The sequence below is a fragment of the Nestor notabilis genome, unplaced genomic scaffold, assembly GCF_000696875.1.
Source record: "Nestor notabilis isolate BGI_N333 unplaced genomic scaffold, ASM69687v1 scaffold12790, whole genome shotgun sequence".
Classification (NCBI taxonomy): domain Eukaryota; kingdom Metazoa; phylum Chordata; class Aves; order Psittaciformes; family Psittacidae; genus Nestor; species Nestor notabilis.
Genome location: NW_009909788.1, coordinates 70929 through 95837, shown reverse-complemented (window position 1 = coordinate 95837; position 24909 = coordinate 70929). Strand labels below are relative to the sequence as shown.

The window sequence follows — 24909 nt, the reverse complement described above, 5'->3', positions numbered from 1 at the left end:
AATGTACACAGCTTTATTTAAATAAAGCATTGCTCTGTCAAAGTTTTCTTCTTTGGAGCTTTTTCTGTTAAAACTGAACTTGTTCACCAGAAAGATTAATTTTCGCATGTCCAAAGTAATCCCCAACACAACTCCTCAACACAAAAGGATAACTTCACAACAGGATGTTTAGTTTCAGTTAAATGAGTATTTTCACAAATAATGATCACTTGATTGTTTAAAATGACATACCTGTTTATATGTTCCATCATTAATGGTTGCGTTGGTTTCTATTTCTTTTGGAGGTTCAGAGCCAATTTTGTATTTAAAAACTGTATGACCATCTTTAATAAGCACACTGATGAACTGATCCTGCAATAAAAAAAAACCCAAAACATCAACACAATTGAACTGCCAACATGTCTTATATTTCACTGTGATGTGAATTATTTTAATGAAGCTATCTAGTTGCTTCAATAGTACTTTTGGTGGAAAAGATAGCACAAAGCAGATTAAAAATAATCAACCATAATTACTTTAAACTGTTATAAACAGTTCTGGTATCAGCTCCAGATGTATTCTCCAAGTCTCTAGAGGACTTTTTGTCATTTCAAGATGTCTACTGACTTTTTACAGCACTGAGAAATTGCCCAGAACATGTCACAGTGATTGCAAACATGCCTATAATGTTATTAGATAAGTAGTATCACTGCTGTTTTGAGCACCTTTACAGGTAGAAGTCAGCATGTCACTCTCTAAATTCTTCCTTCCCCTGTTACCACTCATATCTTGATTTAGGAGGAGTGCACTTCCACTTTTGAAGGATTTCAGCATTTCAAAATTGGCTTGATTCAAATTACATCCTCCCTGACACCACCACCACCACCTCCCCCTCAGTTCTGAATTCTCTGAATGGTCTAATGGAGGAGCTGCTTGGAATGATTTTTTTCTCAGCCTTGACGAAGTGAGTGTTCAGCAGCCATTATAGAATATCTCAAGTTGGAAGGGACGCATAAGGGTCATGAGTCCGTCTCCCTGCTCCTTGCAGTACTACCTAAAACTAAACCATGTGACACTAAACATACAGCAGAATCTACTAATCTGCCACACAGGCAAAAATAACGCTTTTGAGAAGTTTCCTTGCAGTAGTTACTAAATCTAACACGTGCTCAGGGAAATGAAGGTTTTAAAAATGTTCTTGGACCCAAAACCAAACAGAAGCATTCCACAGTTTTACCCCATCTGCTGCAAAAAAGACAATGCCTTCATCTGCAGTCGTCTCAATTGTCTGTTCGTAGCGTACTCGGCTGTGGCTGCTTAGTTCTTTCAATATGACGCTGGCATAACCAGTGCCTTCAAAATAGCTTTGATCAGTCTCTTCTTTATACCTGTATTAATTTGATGACACAGATGCGAGAACACAAACTATTACCATATGGACTTACTGTCATTATAATTTTAAAAAAAACTTCAGTTAAAGCATTTGGTACAGGGCCACAAATAGAGCCAAATTCTGATCTAACCCAAGTAAAAAGAAAACCTTCCACTGGTTTCTATTGGATTCGCTTATGGTCTTCAGAGAGGAAGTCATAGTGGCTGACTTTTTTTGTACTTAATGTAATATTTACTTTAAAAGGAGCTGAATATGTTAGTCCATGAATTGTGTCTGAGTATTATAACATTTAAATTGTTGGTCAGTAGATTGAGATTGACATAGATGTGAATCATTCCAACACTGAGGATTTTCTCTAAGAAATGCAGTGATGACAAAGAGTTAGAAAAAAAATCACCAGTTTATTTGCAGTAGTTACTCTTCTGGATGTGAAAAGACAAGAATTTATAACGATAAAATCACAGAATTGTGAAACACTTCTGTGTTTATACCATACCTTCTGCAGGGTTGCACTTCAGTGGTATTGAGATTAAATGTCCTCTTGAAGTTGTAAAGGCTGATAATATGCTCATTTAGGTTGTCTAATTCAATACAGCCTTCATAATGAGGATAGTCTAGCTTATGTGGCGGCTGCAAAATAGTGCCATCAAAAACATTCCATCAGCGTCAGCTGGCAATATTTTACATTGACATGCTAAGATTTACTGCAAATATTAGTAAGACACAGAAGGTGTCATTCTAAATGTCATAAAATTATTATTTCTTTGTATATAATATCCAAACCATCTGACATCACCTCAGGAGTACTTCAGCACAATTCTAAATGGAGTAATACGGATGTATTTGGAACACTACTTAGCAGGACTCGACAGGTTTCATGCTTTCCTCAGCAAATGAAATACCAACATGCTCTTTGAGTTTTAGCATACAACATACCAGGCAGCTTCTGTAGCAAGTAGCATCTCCTTACATCCCATCTATTCCTAGTGACATGGATAAACTTTTACAGAGCCTTTGAATGTCTGCTAGTTCCAATCTTTACTTGTGAGAAGAACGGAATGATTAACATGGACATCTCTTTAAAAAACGAAGCAACAATTTTTACCCTAAAATCTGGTGGGTATCCTCCAACATAAAAGACAACAGTGCTGGGATCAAGATTCAGAAGCACGTCATTGCCTCCACTGCTTGCAGTTAAAGGGCTTTCATACTCCGGAGAAGCTGATGTTGCTGCTTTGATGTAATTCAGCTTTACATACTGGTAAATCCTAAAACCAAAAGAGACAGGCAAAATACCACATCACATTACTAAAAGATGTTCTTAGAAGGTTTTGGAATAGATTGTTGCGCAACTCTGAGTCTTATACCTTTCAAACTTTACTTGATCCATAACAGCTTCCTCAGTTTCAGTTTGAGTCACAAATGGCTGCACATCTATTTCTACATCACCGTCTCCCAGGTTATAGACACAAGTAAGGTGACCGTTTTTCAGAGCCATACCAATATAGTCCTTGGAAGCCTAAGAATAGCAAAGCAAATAATAATAATTAATGAATGATTAATGTAAATAAATGTAAAATACAGCAGTACTTCCTCAGAAACATCATCATACTGTGCATGAGTCATAAGAAATCCACCTACCTAATGATGAAAATTGCTATTAAGTTTATCAGTTCTGTGAAAACAAATTGTATCTTATATGTTGCAGTGATTAAATGAGTAATGTGTTGCATTGGTTCAGCAAATACAGCTGTAAATGAACTGAAAAGTTATCTGTGGCTTTTTATTTTTATAACAATAACAGCTAAATAATTTTCACATTCGTAACATCTTCCAGCTAAAGCCATGAAAACGTGACACCTTTATTAAAAATTAGGCTCACCATCTGTGAAATAAAAAAGATGTTTGGAATGAGACTCAGTCAAGGACAATAGTTCCTACTGAGTTAACTGAAAGCAGTCATTTCCCCAAACAATTCACATTTTATTTCTTCGATATACCGTATTTCACAAGTAACAGTTAAAATGCTGTCAACAGATATCCTGGCCAGATATTGAGGGGATAAAAACGTGAAATCCAGTGTAGAACAACTACCTTTAAACAGCTTTCTGTGTATGCACAAGACTCGCTACAGATGTGGCTGCTGCCGGATAACAAGACTTAAAATACATAGTTAGGAATCACATGCAGGAAATTTTTAAAGTGTTTGATGGTTCTTGAGCAAGCCTGAATGCACAAGCATGTCAGTTTTATTCTGCATATTCAGAAGAGAAAGAAATTAAGAGCTGAGGGACTGAATTTTAAAACTGAAATGGTTGCTTTTTATTTACCAACAGAGAAACTCACAGAGACTTATACTGTGAAAAGAGTCAAAGCTTTGAGGCAGGATTTGGGCTGAGTTTGTGCTGACTGCTGCAGAAACTGTCAGTTCTGAAAAGACTGTGTGATGGCATCCATGACGGAGAAGTAACTTCCAAAGCAGCAAAGCAGCAAAACATCAAAGGGCAAAGCAGTCAGTCATCCAACAAGTTACTTTGCTGGTGAAGGAATCAACAAAACACTTCTGCCCCCACATAATGGCAATCATAAAGAAATGGGCCAAGAGTAGCTATGAACTTCAGTCAAAATAAATAATCTCCCATCTGTTTCTCAAAGTATATTGTCTGTTCTAAAAACCAGATTGAGTACCAAAATATACCTACATTTTTATTACCCAGGTACAGTACAAACTTATTTGATGCCCTCTGGGGGTTGTCTGATCTTGTCTGAGGTCTTTGGAGAAAGAAGGAAAGTGAAGTATAGCCTTTCAGATCTTCAAGGTTGCTTGGAGGTCGAACTTCCACACCAGAGCTGCCATTGAACCTCATAGGAATAGCAACCTGTTAAGAAAAACAGTATTCAGTATGTTATAATTACCTGTTGCTACTACTCCTACTTAGTTCAGTGTTATGTTTAATTGCAAAGTAACCCATTACATATCCTAGTCATGTTAAAGCCATCAATTACTGCAGATTTGGACTCTGATCCTACCAAACAATATAATTGGAAACAGACTGGATAATACAGCATTCTGTATTATTGATACTTATCACTTAACACAGCACTTTTTCACTCCAGACATCAATTAAACAACCCTTACCACGCCTCTGTCAAGTAATTGTTACCTTAAATACACAGACAGGGAAGGATGTGCCCTGCAGCTCTATAGAGTAAGCCTATGAATTATTTAGATGTCTACATACACATCCTGATGCTTCACTTAGATGGACTGGACTAGCTGTTGGAACTTATAATGCACTTCTGATGTTAATAAAGAAACATCCCATTACAGCTATTTACACCATGGTCACAGATTCCTCTTATTCACTGTAACCGTAGGTTATTTGTGATGACCTTAGGGATGCTTCTCAGGGACCTGAGGCCATGCTATCCCTTAAGCAACTACAGCAGTTGCTTAAATGGAGAAATGGCAGTGTAATAAGAAGATGCTAGTAGCCAACTCCTGACATCTTGGGGCAGCTGGAGACATGGCAGCACTGGGCTACACAACTTCTTTGACAATGTCAGCATTCAGCTGGCCATGTATGGGTGGAGAGCTCTGCCTTTAAGCTGCAGAGCCGACTCTATCTCTGCTTCCAAAGCTACCACAATATCTTGGAAGGCAAGAGGCTATTGTACAGTATTGTAAGTATCACAGAGACACCCTGGGAAAAAACCCTAGGGGAGGAGGATGGAGCAGGATGCTACTGCACCCACTAATTTTTATGTACAAATTATTATGCTTCCCATCATCACAGTTACTTTAAGTGCTGGGTGGTGCTGTTCAATTAAATTTATGTCTGGTCTTTCACACACATTTAAAAAAAATGTTTTAGATAAAGAGGAACAAAAGCACTGCTGTGTGTCCAAACCACTGAGGTCAAACACAATTGCAGTGTTCAGGACAGACCTTGTTTGCAGCATCTCTTGCCTGCTGAATTAGTTCTCTTATGCGATTTACGTTCTCAGAGATATTGCTTGTTGGCATCAGCTGTTGGTTGATACTCTCAATCTTGCTGAACAGATCCGGAAGTTTGTTTGTCAGTTTTTTTACTGCAATGAAAGAAAAAAGTCATTGATGATAGAAAGGAGGAGGAAAACAGATGCAAAAATACGACAGCACTACACAATTATCAGCAGAGCAATGAACGGGGTGATGACAGAACTATTTTCAATAATCCTACAATATTAGGAAGCCCTTACTGAAACTAGCAGTTTATACAGACATTGTTGTAGTCCGGGAATTTGTGGCCAAAGGTATTTGCAGATGCAGACAGAATCTGCACTTCCAAAAACTTTAGAATTAGACAAATTCAGGTCCAGAAAAAAATATTAAATAGAACAGACAGGATGTTCTCTCTAACATTATTATTGAGTGACTGGGGATGCTAAGGCAGGATGAGGATAATGGACAGCAGACAGGGGTTAGGCTTATGTGCATTCCCTGAGTAACATCATCTGCAGCTGCTGGAGAATGAATACTGGGATAGGCAGACTGATGGCCTGACCAAGTAGGGCACATCTTATATTCTTGTGTCAGGGTTGCTAGTCATCACAATTCAGTAGTGAGCCTTATGGTATCCAGGCAAGTTCATTTCAGGAGAAAAGGAGATAATACGAGAATTTCAACTTTCATTAAAATGGGAAACAATTTTTCATCTCCTGTGATTGAAAATAAATAAATAAATAAAGCCTGAAAGTGTGAGCAGACTTCAACCCTGTGATGCAGAAGGCAAATAAAAAGAAATCAAGACCTATTATTTTTCTAAATATGACTTCAAAGCTGGTCTTGTAACTGCAGGGATGACTTATGACTGCAATAACATGCAGGGCTAGCTCTTGCATTTATCTTATTTAAAGTGCTTTCTCTCACTTGACTTTATCAGACAAAGTTGCTGAAAAGATGAAAAAGAGATGCTATTTGTGATTGTCCCTTATTTTGATTTCAACACAGGCTCTATGCAGTCTATTTCACTTGATTTCAGCCAACAGAAATCTAGCCTAAGCTAGATCCAGCTAGGTCCCTTCTCTAATCAGTGTAATAGAAAAATCACAGAATCACAGAGCTGCTGAGGTTGGAAGGGACCCCTGGAGGTCATCTTGTCCAACCTATGCTCAAGCAGGGCCAGTTGCCCAAAATCTTGTCCAGATGGCTTCTGAATATCACCAAGGATGAAGACTCCACAACCTCCCTATACAAACTGTGCCAGTGCTAGGTCACCCTCACAGTAAATTGTATTTCCTGATGTTCAGAGGGAATCTCCTGTGTTTCAGCCTTTGCCGCAAGGGCACACTGCTGGCTAATGTTCAACTTGATGCCCACCAGGACCTACAGGTCCTTTCCTGCAAAGCTGCTTTCCAGCTTAGTCACCTCCTAGCATACACTGGTGCACAGGGGTGTTTCTCCTCTGATGCAGGACTTCTTGTTGAAGTTCATGAGGTTCCTGTCAGCCTATTTCTGCAACCTGTCGAGGTCCATCTGGATGGCAGCATAGCCCTCTAGTTTATCATCCATTCCTCACAGTTTTACATCACCAGCAAACTTGCTGAGGGCACAGTATACCCCATCATCCAGATCATGAAGATGTTAAACAGGATTGGACCCAGTACTGAACCCTGGGATACCCTGCTAGTCACTGGCCTCCAAAATCTTTAGAGACCAGCCATCTTTTAACACGTGCGACGGAATGGCCCCAATCACCGTCTGCTGTACCTGTCCCTTTCTGCTGGCAATAAAGAACGCTCAGAATACTAGCTTAGGCTAGGTGCCTATCTATCTTTTGGATGACTAACATTTCTGATGCAAAACTGACCGTGTTCACCTAGCAGTTACTTGACAGGTCTCATATAGCACCTGCAGTACCTGAACTGTTTGCCTCCATCAGTGCTTTACTGAAGCCAGCACTCTGTCCTCTTCCATAGGTACTCTTCATTTTTTCCACATCTTCTTGAATTGGGAGCAGTTCATCCAATACATTAGTTGTTACATCCTCAGCATTTTTTACCATGTTCTTTGCACCGGTGATGATGCTGTCAATGTCATCTGAAACACACACACACAGATTCGTACGCAGATTCTTACAGTAATAGAAGAGGCAAACAGAAGTGATCAGTAAGTAACTAACCTCTATTTATCCCATTGAGATTATTTTGAAGAGTGACAAGATCAACTTGCAGTGTATTCTTCTTTCCATCAGTGACATCAAGTCTTTGCTTTAGGTCTTCAAGTTTTGGACCAATAGCTGAAAAACAGTGAATAGCCTGTATGAATTTTAAACAAAAATACCACCTTCCCATAGGACAGGTGCTGCCACAGCACCAGCCTGCACTCTTACCCAGCTTGTGCTGCCATGGAGTATGGAATGCACTGCAAAACAAACATAAGTGTCTAGCACTGATTTGCTAGACAGGAGTACTGCAAAGGTGTATAGCATAAGCAGAGGTATGAAATCTACTTTCTTGCCTTTTCACCATTGGAAATAACCATAACAAGATGTGTCATCATAACCAGCCTCTTCTGGTTAAATATGTTCTGCAGAGCTTTGCTGAACTGTGAAAATTTATAATTCAGTGAAAGCTTCTCATATTGTGCCAATATTTCTACTGTCCCTTTCTTTCTTGGTACCTTTCAATGTCTTTTCAGTCTCCTGTGCTTGATTCAAGAGTGTAGCGCTCTCAGTTTTTAACCTTGCAGCTTTTCCTGATAGGTCTTCTCTCTTCACAGTCTAGTAATAAAGAAAAGCATGGTACTGTAAGATTGCTTTAATAAATATACTAACATTTAAAGAATAAAAGAGATAGATAGCCCAATCTAGTTTAAAAAAGTAGCTACACAAGGGCAGAGATTTCATGTGAAGAACACCACCTTTAACAACAATTGTTAAGATTAATTTAAGCATAATACAACCTTGGTCTTTAGCAAAGTTCTGATTTTGGGATATTAGGAAGAAATTAGTAGCACACAGCTGTTAAATGCTACTCCTCTGCTGAAGAGCTTGTGGTTATTACTAGTGCAAAGTAAAAGTGAATACCTGAAATTACCTTCAGTGATTACAGGGCTTGCCTTATGCAGATCTCTATTTTCCACTGAAAGGAACAATCAGTATTTATAGGGACAGCCTCATCAGAAAGGCAGTAACTAGCCTCTTTAGTGCTGAATCAAGTCAAAAGAGTAATATCTAGCTGTAAGAAGTTTACCATCATTTGGCCACTTATGGATACTTACTGATAAAGCTGAGTCAGCTGCATTCCCAGCTTTTTTGGCTGCTTCCTCTGCCGCTTTGATGGCATTAATAATATTGTCATAGGCAGTAGAAGCTTCCACAGCGCAGCCTACCAACTCGTCCTTCCTGGCACTGTTCTTTATTCTGTGGGAAACAGAATGAAAAATGCATTCTTCTGCAAAGACTGTGGACTTCAAAAAGTATTCCAAATAGATCTGAACTTAGTATTTTCTAAGTAATGCCAATACAGAAAATAATACACAGAAGCACTGCATACAGATCAGTTAGATCTGTAATTTCATTCTGAAAAAATATCAGTCTTGGAGGCAGACCAATATGATTCTTCAAGATTCTTCAAAATAAGGATAAGAGTATAAGCTCGTGCGTGTAGAAAATTGCAACTGTGGGCCTCCAAAGCAGTCTGTAAATGATAGGGAGAATTCACTAAGGCACAAGGTCTATAAGCCACCTTGATCACAGCCCTCCAGATACAATTCAGTTCAGATAACTGCAGCTTCCAGATCATCTCTGGCTGTTCCAGGATCCTATAGGAGTGGCAGATGGAGCACAAGATGGAGTAACCACAAGACCTCTTGTGTTTTCCCCAAGAACCGACATGACGGCTCAGGAATGAGAAACAACAGACAAAATCTCTTCCACCCACTCCCCATGAGTAGAAGCAATTGCACAGTATTAGCTTGTATTTGTGAGAACAGTGTCTTCTGAACTGAAAAAAATCACACTGGAAACTATTAAAAAAATAATTACTTCTTTTTTTTTTTCTTTTTTTTTCTTTTTTACCCCAAGAATTTTGCAGCTGAGTTACGTATTTTTGAATTTAATTTTTGAGAGTTTCTAGTTGGATTAATGATAAAAAGCAAACAGTTTGCACAGGAAAAAAATATAAATTGGAATGTAACTTTTCCCATTTTATTCTGGTGACCATAAAAAGTCTCCAAAACCTCAGTCATAATTCCAAGGTGAAGTACAAGTAATGACAAGTAATGGAGAGGGAAATACTTGATTCACATTAAGTTTATAATTTTTTTACCTTCTTAGAAGATACCTTGAAGGATGAGAAAACCACAGGAAATATTTTCCTCACTAATGTTAAACAGGTGTGTCTGAAGACTGACAAGATAGCATTTCTTCCAAATATTTGCTCCAATTCGTTGATATCATAAAAGTATCCCTGAGTACAGGTACAGAAACTAACACTACAAAGAAGGTATTCTAAACATATTCCCACTCTATACATGAGGATTTTCTCATTAGTAAGAAGTTAATGAAGTGTTAGTGCAGTAATATAAAACTGTATTACGGGAATCCCCACTTCTGGGAAAAGGAAGAAGTCAGGAAAAATACAGGAAGGCCTGGTTTGTGGGGAAAAAAGGAATTATCTGTACCTCATGAAGAAGCAGGAAAAGACAAACCAAATTTCTTTCCAACTTTGCAAATAGTCATTGAAACGAGTGAAGTTACAGACAGAGCATTACAACCATGGATGTTATGTGCAAAAATTGCTCATTTACAGGATTGGCAACATACTCTTCCAGTTGTTTTGCCAAGTCTTGCAAAGATTTGGCATGTTCCTCAGCCCTCACCACCAACGGTTCTTTGCTTGCTGATAAGGAACTATTTGTCAGCTTTTCATTCATATCCTTCCTTGCTCCATCCAGCTGAGCAGCCAGGCTTTCATATTCCTACGGGTTTATATAGATAAAATTTTATTTGTATTTATACATGTTTGATTTTGTCTTTGTCTCCTTCAGTGTTACATATACCTTGCACCTGACACAACCAAGGAGAAAAACATTCCCTTACAAATTATTCTGCAGATTACTGGAAAAAACTGCTAGTCATTATGTTATGCTGCCAGGCCCATTAGGTAAAATCTGAGCCAGACCCTTCTAGCCCAGTACCCTGTCTTTGCCAGCGTCTAAAAGCAATTGCCCAGAAAGAAATACAAGAATAACACAATCACATAATGGTATTTCTCACAGATATTCTCCCACATTCCAAAATCTGCAGCTCAGTGTCTTCCTCAGACACATGACAACCCTCAACAAGCTTCTCTTACAGAAACCTGTGCAGGCAGGCTCCTCTTGCACCTAGGAGGGGCTGTGAGGGCCTTCCCTTTTTGTGAGGCTCAGATAAGCCTTGTGTCCTAGCCACTGAGCTATGCTACCCATTACAGTGACAGCAAGACACTGTGGGGTTTAACTATAAGAAGGTTAACTATACCTCTTTGCTCTTTTGCAGTAATCCAAGTACGCTGTTAGCTTGTGTCAGGGAAGATCGGGCAGAGCTTAGAATATCCAAGATACCATTCTGTTGCACATTTGTCTCCTCAATCCGTTTCTGAGGAAAAATGTGACTGGGTTAAAAATGAGAGGCAGGGAAAACTCTACCTAACCTAGTTTGCAGTAGGATTTCTGTTAATCTGATGCCTATATTGTTTAAAGACTAATGCTATCTTACTGATTAGAAGTGTGAGAAAACTCAGAAGTCTACAGTAGTATAGCATAGTGCTGGGCAGCAGGCTACAGTAGTTCAGTTACGAGCACTCAAAGAAATAGTACGGGTCAGCTGAGATGAACTGTCAGGACAGGTCATCTAAGTGTCTGACCTCTCAAACCTGGAAACTTCGAACCTGGAAAATTCAACACTAGCTCCCTGGTGACTATCCTAATCTTTTCCATTCTCTCAAAGGCAGACATAAAATGATTACACTAACCCTTCATCTGGGGATTTTACCAGAAAGGGGGTGAGAAACCACCCCACCTTATCCTCTTGAAAGCTGACAGGGGACAGAAGCTTCTTGGTCTAGAGCAGCTATGTGACAATGCACAGTGTAGCTCCATGGTAATGGCACACCACAAACCCAGCCAGACAAGTGGTGTAGTAAGGATGCGTTAACACAGGTAAGGTTAGAAAAAGAAACCTCTCTGTTTAGGTTTCTTTCGTTGTAATGTGTCCAATCTCACTCTACCAGAGAAGTGTATCAGGAGATTTATGACTTGTATAGATGCATCCATCAATGAACACAAGTGTCCATACTTATTTGCCAGTAGTATTGTACAGTCAATGCACACAAAGGTACAATTAAATATCAAAAGGGACAGTTGAATGTAGAAATTCTTTTGTTCAGCAGTGTTAGCAAACTGGATGGACACGAGTGTGCTAAAACAGTGACATATTTTAGCAAAATCACAATTAATTTAGAATAATGGGTCCTGCAGCACACCCTTATTTCTTGTACTATTTCACCAGCTCTAAAAATCAAACACTGCTTAGGAATGACAGCTGTTTCTTGTCACCTTTCTGGTGAGACCTCAGAAAAAGTTCTGTAGAATACTAATCCCAAATAATTTAACAGTATTGCATGTACTATTGCTCCCATCTTTCATGACCGTTAAAGCCAAATGCTTTAAGTATCTTCCTACAAAGAGGACATCAGGAATTTGATCCAGAATAGGAAAAAACCAAAAGGCTAGTGGTTGTTGAAGAGAAGTGCTAGGCAGAGATCCTCCCTCTGCACACTCATTAGAGCTAGTCTTGGTCACACTGTCTCAGCCACATAAAGACGCCACAAGTGGGAGTAGGCTACATATGTAACTGTCCATACACCAAAAGATGGAAAGAGATCTTGAAGAAAGTGTAAAGAATTAGTGCTACTTGGTTTTGCAAGGTCAAAAGCGACGATCAAAAGCACTTCTTATCTCCTGAGGTTTAACTTTCTTCTCCCGAACCCTGACATTACCTTAATGTCTTCCAGCAGAACTCCATTATCTCTGTTTAAGTTTTCAGCCTGCTTGATCTGTCCCGTCGCCTCATTCAGAGCATCACGAAGGTCAGTGATTTTTGATTCATATTCATTCAGTGAATCCCTCACAATTTTAATAAGTCCATGATTCTCTTGGTGGTACTTTTGTAGTTCATTTTTAATACGTGCCAGTACTGCAGTATCAGGACCAGAAAGAAAAGTTTTGTTCAGAGAAGAAGTGAACCAGAACAAACTTCCTTCAAAAGGCCTTGACATTTAGGATTAAAAAGTTGTGGCTGTGTGAAATACTAAGCACCCTTTGCAGTGCTAATTTCAGCATAAGAGTAGCAGCGATGCTATGCAGCATCTCACTGGGTCAAATATGCTTGCTAGTTTGCTATTGCAGACACAGAGCACAAATAATTGCATTTATTTGGCAATTTCTAAATTAAGGATGAAAATCTGCAAAAACTGAGTAGTTTTTGATCTATATGCTGCTAACACAATTTCATCAACAATTTCATCTACAATGTAGGTAGCTACATCTGTGCCAGTCATCAAAGCTTCCTCTGTAACCACTGGAGAAATACAAGCATGTCCAGTCTCAAAGAAGTTAGAAACAAAAAGAGGTCAAATGAATCACACTCTTAAGAGTGCCCATTTTACTGCCTACAAGAGAGGATACAGAAGAGTTTCTCCAAGGTAGGTATCAAAGTCCAACGTTAGGGGAAATTAGTATCACTTAGTAAGATCTTATTAAGTCATCACTTATTAGTAAAGTCTTTCACATTCCCCAACTATGTCCTTGGTTAGGAGATAAGCCTGTGACTTTGATGTTCTTGCTGTCTCTAATGTCTGGAATCAGGTTTCTGAATGTCTCAGCCAAATACCTGCAGAGAATATATAAGGGTGTACAAATAGTGCAACAACTAAAACTTCTGAATTTCTGTATTCTTGTACAATCTGGCCCTTGGACTACTCTGGCAGCTTCTGATAATCTGTTGTTAAATTACACCTGTAATTCCTCTAAAATAGCTGCATGTACCATAGTCTATTATATGTGTATTATAATACACAGAAGCACTGCGTAAGTATATTAGGATTGGCTATGCCTTTATTTTACTGAGATTGACCTAGTTATGAAGGAAGGATCTACTGGATTTCTTCCCCACCTCAACTCCATGGAACAAACTCTTGTTTCTTCCATAACAAACTAAAAATGTCTTTAAATCCCCTCCAGAACTACCACTTCCCTGTTGACAAATAACTGCTACTGATCCCAGAAATATGTTGCAAAATGTGCTTCCATGCACTACCTCCCAGACAATCAATAACATTTCAGATTTCAGATCGATCTTTCTAGAGAGTAAGAAGCTGAGAGAACAAGCTCTTACACATCCGAGCTTCTGTTCGCTCCTTCTCCGCCTCTGCTTGAAGTTGGTCAAAGTTGCGGTTTCGCATCTCCATCATCATGCGTTGAGCTTCAGCCAGTTCTTTGGCAGCATCTCCCAAGGGCAGGTTGTTACCTTCTGCATTTGTACCTGCTACTTGTTCCAAGAGCACTGAAAAAAAGTATTGTCAAAGTCAGAGGGGATCTGCTTAAGCCCATGCAAAAGACAGACAAGCTTCTGAGAAAAAGACATGCCTATTCTGTAATTCCTTAATGAAGCAGATCCATTTTGCATTAATTGTATTAAGCTGAAAAGTATCCCATGTCACATGACTAGAGGTAGTAAGATGGCACTGGGCTTGAAATTTGTCCCAACTCACCAACTTCACAGCAATAATTTTAAGGTTCTAACTTTAAAGAGCCTACGATAGCAACCCAGACTAATGTCAGACTAAAGTCAGCATAGTCATTTGTAGCTCTACATGTCCCCGTGGTAAATCCTCTCTGTCCCTATTCACTACATAAGGAAGGTAGGCTCCCAAACTTATATATTAGATTTCTAATAGGAAGAGTGAATTTCCAGCTAAGCTTAAGTTCTGATTTATGAAGTTGTTTTCAAAGAAAACCTCTCATGCTTAATTAAGAATATTGTAAATAAACTGAAAAGATTCCACAAGACAAAACATGTTACGGAGTTAAAACCTGTTTTCACCTTGTATATTGTTGACAACTACTTGTATTCGTGAAACCAAATCCTTTCCTTTCTGATGAGTTTGGCCAAAATTATTGAATAATATCTCAGCTGCTTTGTAGTTCATTTCAGCCTAGCAAGGGAAGAAATATTAGATTAAAAATAGCTGGATACGGCATGCTAATATGTAGTAAAGGAATGTGCATTTTTAAATTGATTTGGTAAATCACCTTTTCCTGGAGAGCATTTACATCATGATTTAGGTTAAAGAATTCTGTCTCCAATTCATCTGCCTTTGAACCCTGATTACGTACAACAGAATGGTAGTTGTTCAATAAGACCTGGAGAGAAAGAAAAGAAAAATCCAGTGAATTACCCCTACACAGGAGACAAAAAACCAAAAATTCACTGGGTTAGATCTTTATCCAAGGCAAATAAAAGCAGCATTACTGACATGAAGGCTGACCAATTGCTGCCCAAAACATGGAGGTATAGCAATCTCTGCATATATCTGTGGGTATAGCAACTGCTATTCCAACCAAAAATTTTTTTAGCATGAATTTTGGTATTGGCAATTGGAATGTGAGGGGTTTTTTTGTAATGTGGAGACATAAGTGCTGGAAAAAGACAGAGCTATAGTGAAATCTTGGAGATGGGACTTTCAAAGTGAGCAGGCCTTAGAAAAAGCAGAGATACTGATTCTCTTTCAGAGGATGACATGGAAACAACAGCTGTCCTCTAACAGGTGAAGGCGAGTGCAGTCAGCATCTGATATTTGAAATCAAGAGTTGATGTATGTTTCCTTGCAAGCTGACAAAAAGATGCAGTTCCTAGGTTCAGCTCTTATCAGCTTAATCTGAAATCTGCTTTTCTGTATATGTGTACCTACCTTTAAGTCCTTGATGCGTGTTTCCAGAAGTCTCATCTGCTCCAGTGTGTGGCTACTCACACGGACATTTTGCAGCTGAGACTTAATCAGCTGAAGCTCATCACCTATTGTGCTCAAATCCTTCAGCAGTGTCATTACACAGCTATCGCAAGCTGGAGGGAGCATAAGCAAAGGAAAACAATACTTAGTGCAGAGAATACTTGGTGCAGAGAACATTTCATTGATTATATTAATAAATGAGATGCAATAGAAACACTCTGATGCTTGTCACCTAGTACTGCCTGAACAACAAACGCAACAACAAAGCCCAGAGTATTAAGGAGACTGACCAGAGCCAGAAATAAGGAGGAGGCCCCATTTACATCTGGCTAATTGACCACCTCTTTTCTATTTTATTCCAAGTGTTTCATTGAATATTTGCTTTCAAAAGATTCATTACAGGACACTTCCAGTCCTTTTTAAACTGCCACCCTTAAAGAGTCATTGGTATGTACCTAAAGCCAGCAGAAGGCAATCCAAGTCCAGTTCTACTTTATTACTTACGGTCACAATCTTCATTGGGATCCACATCTTTTGGTTCATTATTGAAACATTCTGAAATCACAAGAGACTCATTAGTAAACAAAGTTTTCTTATGGAAATACTACTATTGCATTTTTCCCTCACTTTTCATGGTTGGCAGCCATGAAAAACAGTGCTGCCCTTTCATAAATCCATATCTACCGTGAACAAGCTGAAATTCCCTGAAGGCGTGAGCATGCCAAAACATTCAGTTCCCACTTATGCCTTGATGAGATCAACGCCTTTTCCATCCTTCAAAGAAAACTGACTGTAACCCCAACCAACATACACTACTTGGGTAGCAGCAGGAGGCTCTCTCACATCAAGTGTGCAGCATATATTGCTAGAATTTGCCTAGAATAACACCACCAGGACTGGATCCAAGACTGTATTACAAGTATTAAAGCATTTTACCCAGGACATAGGTTCAAACCCCTTTATCTACTTCAGCATCTAGGTACAAACATCCCAAAGGATGTCTTACCCACAAGGAGCTGAGAAATGTTTATGGACTACCTGTCACAGCTTGTGAGAATAAGGGATTAATCAAGCTTGAGAGAAATCCACAATGTATGTGTGGAAGGAGGCCCTGTATGTAACCCAAGGCATGGAGCTTGGACCAGAGATACAAGTGGTATATAACAAACACTGTCATCAGACTTTCCAAGAAGCTAGCACAAGTGTCTGCCTGTCCAGTGTGCTGATTCAGTTATTTATTTGTTTTACAAACCCTGTTGTAAGAAACTTAAGACTCTCCAGGTGCATATGGGATTGTAACATCCTGGGATCCTAATTTCTAGGAGTCAGGATGGGAAGTGGCTCCTAAAAATGCCATCATACAGGATAGAAATCTTCCCCATCTTGATGCCCAAGTCTCTTTTACAGGCTTGGTCCTACTATCAAACTCTCATCTCCTCTTGAAAATGAAATGTGCATATCTTTTACTCTGAAGGAAAAAGATGCACCCAGGGTATAGGCTGCTGCTGTCATGAGTCAGCAACAGCTTGAGACTGTGAGAGGTTACAGAGATAAAATCAGACCTGAACTTTAGCAGCAGCATGAAACAGCATGGAACCAATTGCATAGCTGTGCCATTTCCTTTGGCACTTGCACATTAAGTCATTAGGAAGTTAAATGGGATTGCAAGTGAGCGCTGCCGCCAAAAGGAGACAAGTGACAAAGAATATATTTGTAAGAGAATGAAGGAAATTGTTCTGAAATCCAAATACCCGTCCAGTTCTGCTGTTGTGTAATTCAGCTAACACCAGACACATTTCAGCTGTCACCGCAAAGTACCAATTAACAAAAGCTATTACTACAGCTTCTGCACAAACAACATCAGCCAAGAAATGGTGAAATGAGAAACTCTGGCCAAGTGCCGAACATCACGCACAAGAAACCTGCTAGAACATGCTGTGCTGACGATCACAGAGGGTTTTATTCCTAACGCAGAGAAAGAGAGGGCTGATCAGAATATATAGTTGGAGACAAACTGAAAACAAACTGACTTGTTGAATTTTGCCCTGCGGATTAGTTAGTCCTAGCAAACTCTTGCTTCAAGAAGAAAGGAATGAGAAAAGATCAAACACTGCTTGGATCTGTTCCACACAGGTATAAACACAATAAAGATGTATTGCTTCAATGATGAAATATGAAATGAGAACTGGCTATTGAAAAATTGCACCAGCTGCCAACAAGGGTTCACATATACTCGCTGTTTTTCAAATTTCTGTGACCAAGGAAAGATAAGGTAATCCTTGCAGTTATTTGAATGCAGTATGAACAGCAGTACAAAGAAATGAAGAGTGTGGAAATAGTAGGAGTTATTAGTTTGACATTTCACTGACATCTGAGGAGGAAGAGCTGTCTATGGGGAAAGAAAATTGTAATTTTATTGGGGAGTGGAAATATGGGAGAATAAGGTTCTTTTCAAGAGCAGTGGCTTATGTGTTTCTGAATAGAAATGTGTATCCCAAGGAACTGAGATGAATCGAGGCAAAGACAGTCTGAAGAACGTAGGATCTGCCCCTTCAGAACTGTAACAGGTAAAGCAAACATATGCCAGTGGCATAATATTCTTATAAGAGCTTACTAGTAGGGGGGTACATGTGTGACTGATTCTGGGAAAATAATGGATTTCTTAGACTGCAACATTGTGTATAGTAGGATTTATAAAATGGCCTCCTAAGTCAGGTCCTAACTTCCACTGTAAACACAGTTAGCTCGGACACCCAAGAAGGCAGAGCCTGATGCAGACTCTAAGATGTCACTAATCTGTCCCAAATACATTTTAAAAAGGCATATTGAGACTGCTCAGTTTCCTAAGTCCATAACGCAGACTGGCAAGATATGACTTAATCATGTCAGCAGAAAAACCACAATGCTTTTAAAAACATATCCATGAAAGAGAAAAACAAATGAAGGGAAATACACAATAAAATAGCCTACAAAGGTGAATTCAATGACTTGGAACAAGCCACGATGTGGTATTTTAGAAAATCTTACATTCTGTTAAAATTGATCTACATTTCTCATAAGCCTAGATCTTTCCTTCAGTTCAACTTAGATAAGTACCTTCCTCCTCTGCTTCACAGAGAGAAAACAACACTCACTTCCATGTTCACAAGGCTTCACGTACCTCCAGTCAGGTGGTCACAGCTAGCCAGCTGTCCATTATTATTACAGTTACATTTCTGACAGTAGCCTCCATATTTCTGCGGATTTCCAAAATATCCTGGAGCACAGCTAGATAAAGAGATACAATTAATTTTTATTAAGTACTTGAGCTAATTTTGTGAAATGTACTTTTACCTTGATGTTGTGGTTTAAGGTTAAACCACGACATGACAGACGCCCCCAGTAATTCTCCTGAAGAAACTTTCAAGAACTTTTGATTTCATGTCTTGACTTAGACAAAAAGGGTTTATTTTTGGTTTACAGTATCCTCTGCACTATGCTAAAAATATCTTTCCAAGTACTGCAGAATTTTTTCTATAAATAGAAGAACTCCCACAATGCTTGTATAGGAATAGTTCACTTAGTCTAAAAAAAACCCACAGTGCACACATACATAGAGAATTTGACAAGACTTAACCCAGCAAATCACACCATTCTGGTCTGTGATCCCACCAGGAAACACATATTAAAGAGGATCATCCCGCAAGCACATGTTGAGATTTCAAACGGCGATGGCGCTGAATGACATTATCACCCCTCTGATGGGCGATACCTCCTCTTGCCATCTGCCAGCAAAGCAGCCTGTCTGACTGTGAGAAAATATTTTATAGGTAAAATATACTGTTCAGATGGCTAGATAATAATCCTAAAAGTCACTCTGTTGTAAGGTTTATAGAGGTAGCAATGTGGGTTCAAAGGGCCATAATGAGCAGCTGAGGTACAGCTAGATCTGGAAGCGAAAACTTGTCTGTAACCTGAAGCTTAGATGTCAAAGGTAGCAGTCTTGAAGCATAAGACAATGTGCTACTGGAGGTACTATCTTCAGGCAAGACATCATGTTATTGGCCTCAAATTTCCAAACCAGACACTACTACCCTATTACACTTATATTCTCCCTGGATTTAAAACTCAGTGAAATTGCTTTCTTTGCCTGCCTGAAACTGCCACGCTGTGCCTCTTGTGTTTTGCCAAACTGCTGCAGTGTTCCAGCAAAGAGATGGTTCCAGTGTTGTGTTTGTATGCTCTGCACGTGGAGCACATCAGAATGATTTGGGGTGAAGGGTAACACAGAATCATAGTATGGTTTGGGTTGGAAGGGACCTTAAAGATCATCTAGTTCCAACCCCCCTGCCTTGGGCAGGGACACCTTCTACTGGAGCAGATTGCTCAAAGCCCCATCCAACCTGGGCTAGAACACTTCCAGGGTATGCTGTTGAATGTTACCTGGTTGCTGTTGGAAAACTATGAACACTGAAGCATCAGCATACACATGGGAGGAAACGGGAAAATGTTTTTAAGCCAGAAAGGGGTGAAGTAAGTGGGAGTCATTATTACCAGAAAGAGTGCGAGATAAGGCAAGGCGCAGGGCACTCAGGCAAAGTGGCTGACACCTCTTCTTGGTAAAAACTGTGTAGTCCTTAAATAGTCTGTGGAGAATTGTTTATGTTTCTTCAGGGGGAGTTTGGTTTACATCTAGAATTACACTATAGCACTACACTACAGCAGCTATTCATATAAATAGATAATCCTTAAGTATATTCATCCTATGCATGTGTACATCCATATATTACCCAATGCAGACATACCTACTTTTATGGTGTCTCTCAGAAACCTTGGTCTTGAGAAACAAGTCACTTACCGTTCACAACGAACTCCAGTATAGCCTTCTTTGCACAGACACTGGATTTCTTCACCATTTGCCACACAGCCAGTTGCAAATCTTTGAGAAGAAGCAAGAATATTACTGTGAGCAAAGCAAGTCATCAAATAGTTTTTACACTCTAGAGGCTAAGCTCAGTTAAATGACTTTCAGATTAAAAAGTTTTTATACCACCGAATTACTTCTCAGCTAATTTAATTGCCTCAAGATAAATTGCTGTGATTAATTCTTTGAAGTTTCATATTTTTCATTGAAATTCTTTCCTTAGATTAAAAAAATAATTGTTTCCTGGCCCTCTAGACTGAGCATAATAGTTCACTGCCCAAAGGAGTGCCTAGAGAAAACCTTAATAGTGATGTAAAATGAAACAAGTCTGCTAGCTGTTTTATCTTACTAGGGCAAGAATCAATAGCCTGTGCGAGACATTTCCTCCTGTTCGGACAGCTGCTTTTTTTTTTTTTTTCCATAGATGGAAACAATAGAGGATATTTTATGTAGCTAATATTGTGTTGGGTTTGGTTTTAGGTTGGTTTTTCTTAACCAAGGCAAAACACAGTTGCACATCATTCTGGGGAGCTCTAGCGTACGTCTGATTAACACAATGAGTATTTTTGTCTTCTCTTTCTAGCAGACTCATCTAGATTCAAATTTCTCTGGGAGAAAAATGATTTTTTTGGCCACTGTTTGGGAAGGAGAGGCAGAAGGTGAAGCAGGGATGGCCATGTTTGCCGTTTCCATTTTTTAATCTATGTAAGTTGGATAAAGAAAGTCTGTGTATCTAAGACAGAGCTCTGCATGAATAATTACATATAATTTGAATGAGTGGAAAATTGTCAACCCCAATAATGTCAGGTGGGGTGTACTTCCTATGTCAGGAATGGTATTTACCACCCTAATGTTCAGCTATGAAACTGCACAGGTTTATTATCCCTATAGGTATTTCAGCACTCTTAAAGCAAAAGATGACTAAAAGTATGTTCAGTCAGCCTCAGGCAAGCACCTGCAGAAGAGGCCAATGCTGTCAAAATCAGATCTATCAGAGTTCTCTGATAAATGAATAACTTGCTTATTGTCTGGTAGTGTAAATCTCTTACTTAAGGCTAAATGGTGTTCGCTAATGCACCTGGCAAATACTATGTGGTGCCTTTAGCAATTTATACCTTAGTTTGTTGGTTTAGTTTTGGGGGTTTTTTTAATATATGTTTTTATTTAACACATTTCACATTTCGGTAAAATTTGGCAATTTATTGCCCAATTTTAAAAGCCTGGCAACCTTATTAGATCAAAGGAAATCTTTTTATCTCAGTACATTTGCACTTCAAATGGACCTTTCACCTGAAGAACAACGATACTCTTTCAGGAATTAGATATGTGCTTAAGAGCTTTAATGTTTTTGTATTAGTTTTGCACCTTACTAGATTTTCTGAATTCATATGAAAGGCTTGCTTCATCATTGCCATTTATCTCCTAGCCAGAGTAATGGTGTTAAATGTGAAACTAAAAATAACTTACATCTTGAATTTCAGTAAACAAGAAAGATTGTGGATATGTCCAGTAAGGAGAAAGACCCCCCTATCCTATATTTCTCACTGAAGGAATTACTAGTGGTTTTGTACATAAGCCATTACAACTGCCTGGGGCACCCACAGGTGATGAGCAGCATGCCTTATGGAACTGAACTGGAATACTCACCTTATTAAAAAAGATAGTGCCATGAGACAGACTACCAAGTTACTGCTGGTCTAACATGCCTCAAACGGGTCTGACGCCCCACTATGTTGGACAATATGAAAGTCCAGAAAAGGATCATTATCTTCCTATGGTAACAGTATTTGGGGTTTGGGTTGTTGTTTTTGCTTTTTTCTTTTTCCTCTCCCTGTGTGACTCCTTATGACCTTTTACTGTACCTGTTTGTATAGGGGCAAGGACACACCCGGCAGGAACCTTGAGTGGCATCTCCAAAATATCCATCTTTGCAGTGCTCACATTTCTCCCCAGCAGTATTATATTGACAGTTCTTCAAAAGGAAAGAAGCAAGACAGTTAATGGTGCTTTACCACTCAGTATGGCTTTACAACTATTAAAAAATAGATAGCTAATCTACTCAGAGGATATGTTCTTTCCTTTCCACATAATCAAGCATTTATTGCCAAACTGCCTTCCCAGCTAGAATAGATTGGTTCCAGTCATTCTCTAATTGTAGAAATCACAATTTGCTCACTATTGTGGAAAAGCGATAGATAAATAAGCAGCATTAAACATATTTTTAAAGAAATTCAATCAGATGCATAGTTTGTTAAGGAACTTTTCATTAATGCACTACATCTTGATACTTCAGTTAAAAATCACAATGTTTAAATGGAACTTTAAATTCTGCATCTTAATTAGGAGGCAGATATCATTTAAAAGCATGCAATTAACTGAACCCAACTACATCCTTAAAAAAATCCCATGAAGTTAACATAAAAAGTATTTCTCTTAGTAAATTAAGATCAGAGTTTAATTTCCTGTACTTTCTCCAGTGTACGTTATTTGTATGTATCTGGAGTAACTGGAATAAATAATGAAAAATAAAGGCTGGGAAAACAATTGAAACTGATAAACCAGCCATTTTTTCCATGATAAAATTGTTGGGAATTATGTCTTGTTTTAGAAGCATTCCTGGTGTTGTCTAATTCTCACACACATTTCTACATTACGGGGACAGAATAAGCAAGTTGCTTTTGCATTACCTAAAGTGATGCTAATTTAAAATAGAAATTGTTCAAATACATTTTTGGGCAACCATAAAAATTCTGTGTGACCAACACTCAAGAGGCATTCACACTCCCAAGTTTTACGACTGTTTTCTTTTTCAGCAGGCTGATCCAATGTCCCACAGAGCTGAGGGTGTACCAATAAAGTGAAAGATGGAAAAAGAAAGTGGGAAATTGGCTGGAAGCAGCCACTAAGCAAATTACACTTCCGTTTCAGGGACCTCCATAGCTTAGGGCTATGGTAAGGCCCTAGTACTATGACTGGCAGCAGAGGGGTGTTTTTCCATACAAATGAGCCACAGGGCACAAATGAGAAACAGTTCTACCCCCTTCCATCTCTTCTTATATTCCATTCTCCTCCACATTACTTCACACCCACATTCCCTCAACCACATCAACAGTGCTTCCCTCAGCCTCTTGCACATTGTAACCCTAATTTGTTTTTATTTTGGTTAAAGAACTAATTTTGTGGCTCACTTGGGAAAGAACAGGAAATGCTCCAGTTCCCATATAGGACATTTAACTAGGGAAGCTGAAGTTACACAAAGACACTATACTGTGCTTGTAAAAGGAACCATTTTAAAATGCAGCATCTACAAAAGCTGGTGCATATTTTCCTGCGAAAATCTCATGGAAAATTCAGACGGTTTCTGTATAATTACTGACAATATTTATAATCTTGAAGAATAAATTAAACTGCAGAAAGAGTAAAAGAGAAGTATTTAAAAATATTTGTGTTGGTTTCATCTTGGAGCAACCTCCCATCCTTAGGTCTGTCTCCAGGCTTTTGTTTCACTCACTCTGTCTAAACAAACTGAAGTAATTCCATAACTGCAAAGAAAGTTTAAGATATTTGACATATAAGCCACTCTAAATGTGCCATGCTGTTCTTCTAGCTACATGGCATATAAGGACTGGAACCCCCAAAGCACATTGGAATTAAACCAGAGCAGCAGCTCTTGGGTCTTCCTTCAAATTTTTTAGGGCCAGAGACACCTCTGGAGTCATGGCATCTCCAAACCATGAAGTACTACAAACTCTGAAGGGAAAACTCTCAGCTGACTCCATATGCACCCATATGGTACAAGAAAGACAGTGAAGTGTGTCAGGACCTCAACAGAAACACCTATGTACATGGGGTTATGTTACATGAAACAACATGTCATGGGACGGACAAGCCTCAGCACCATGCTGCTGCTGAGGAAATGTGCATTTCAGGAGGAAGGGCAGGGAGCACAAGGACACAAAGCCCAATTAATGGCAGAGGGTCAGCTTTTCTTTTCCCTACACAGGAGACCCAGTTCTGTCTTCTCCCCCTCCTCCTGCGCTGTGTTCTCCGCTCTCAGCAGCGCAGCACTGCATTCCTCTCTTTCCATCAGCACGCAGTAGGATAGGTATCACCAGAGCCAGGGAGTATTTCACTGCTGCCACAAGGAAAGGGTCTCACAAAGCCTTCTCTGGAGACTACCACTGGAGAGACACTGGCATGTGAAGGTGCTGGGCTCCAGGTGAGGAGCAGGAAGACGGATGCCAAGTGAGGTGAGCAGGCTTTGCACTTTGGATAGGAAACTCGACAACTCCACACTGGGAAGTAAGCCCCTTTGTCTTTTCTGCACCACTACATTTCTTTGTCCCATGGCTCCTCTACAGAGAGACAAACTTCCTCGTTATGAAGTGGAGGCTCATGGTGGAAATACAGGCCCTCTGGGTTGTCATTTTTTACCACGTTATTCTGGACGACTTTGCTTGCCCTAAATTTTGTCTGAGGGCCAAGTTTTGATTTAGCTCTATCTATCTGAAAGTTAATCCCGCTGTGAGAAGGAGGGGATAGAGAGAAACCTAAATCACATACTTCGTGAGGTAAAAGTGAAATTTGTATTCTACTT

At 39.2% G+C, this 24909-nt stretch overlaps 1 protein-coding gene across 1 annotated transcript in view; it reads right to left on the bottom strand.

The window, feature by feature from the left end:
• LAMA3 (laminin, alpha 3) overlaps nucleotides 1–24909 on the bottom strand; it is a 103591-nt gene that overhangs the window by 11504 nt on the left and 67178 nt on the right. The window contains exons 41-62 of the mRNA XM_010023076.1: nucleotides 22175–22284; nucleotides 20247–20327; nucleotides 18570–18676; nucleotides 15914–15964; nucleotides 15371–15522; nucleotides 14712–14822; nucleotides 14503–14614; nucleotides 13795–13962; nucleotides 12398–12594; nucleotides 10879–10995; nucleotides 10183–10337; nucleotides 8637–8778; nucleotides 8037–8136; nucleotides 7537–7653; nucleotides 7275–7454; nucleotides 5322–5464; nucleotides 4075–4251; nucleotides 2740–2891; nucleotides 2478–2640; nucleotides 1869–2002; nucleotides 1217–1367; nucleotides 232–351 (exon numbers count right to left, since the gene is read on the bottom strand). Of these exons, the coding sequence (XP_010021378.1) occupies nucleotides 232–351; nucleotides 1217–1367; nucleotides 1869–2002; nucleotides 2478–2640; nucleotides 2740–2891; nucleotides 4075–4251; nucleotides 5322–5464; nucleotides 7275–7454; nucleotides 7537–7653; nucleotides 8037–8136; nucleotides 8637–8778; nucleotides 10183–10337; nucleotides 10879–10995; nucleotides 12398–12594; nucleotides 13795–13962; nucleotides 14503–14614; nucleotides 14712–14822; nucleotides 15371–15522; nucleotides 15914–15964; nucleotides 18570–18676; nucleotides 20247–20327; nucleotides 22175–22284 (2940 nt within the window). The remainder of the gene's footprint in view (nucleotides 1–231; nucleotides 352–1216; nucleotides 1368–1868; nucleotides 2003–2477; nucleotides 2641–2739; nucleotides 2892–4074; nucleotides 4252–5321; nucleotides 5465–7274; nucleotides 7455–7536; nucleotides 7654–8036; nucleotides 8137–8636; nucleotides 8779–10182; nucleotides 10338–10878; nucleotides 10996–12397; nucleotides 12595–13794; nucleotides 13963–14502; nucleotides 14615–14711; nucleotides 14823–15370; nucleotides 15523–15913; nucleotides 15965–18569; nucleotides 18677–20246; nucleotides 20328–22174; nucleotides 22285–24909) is intronic.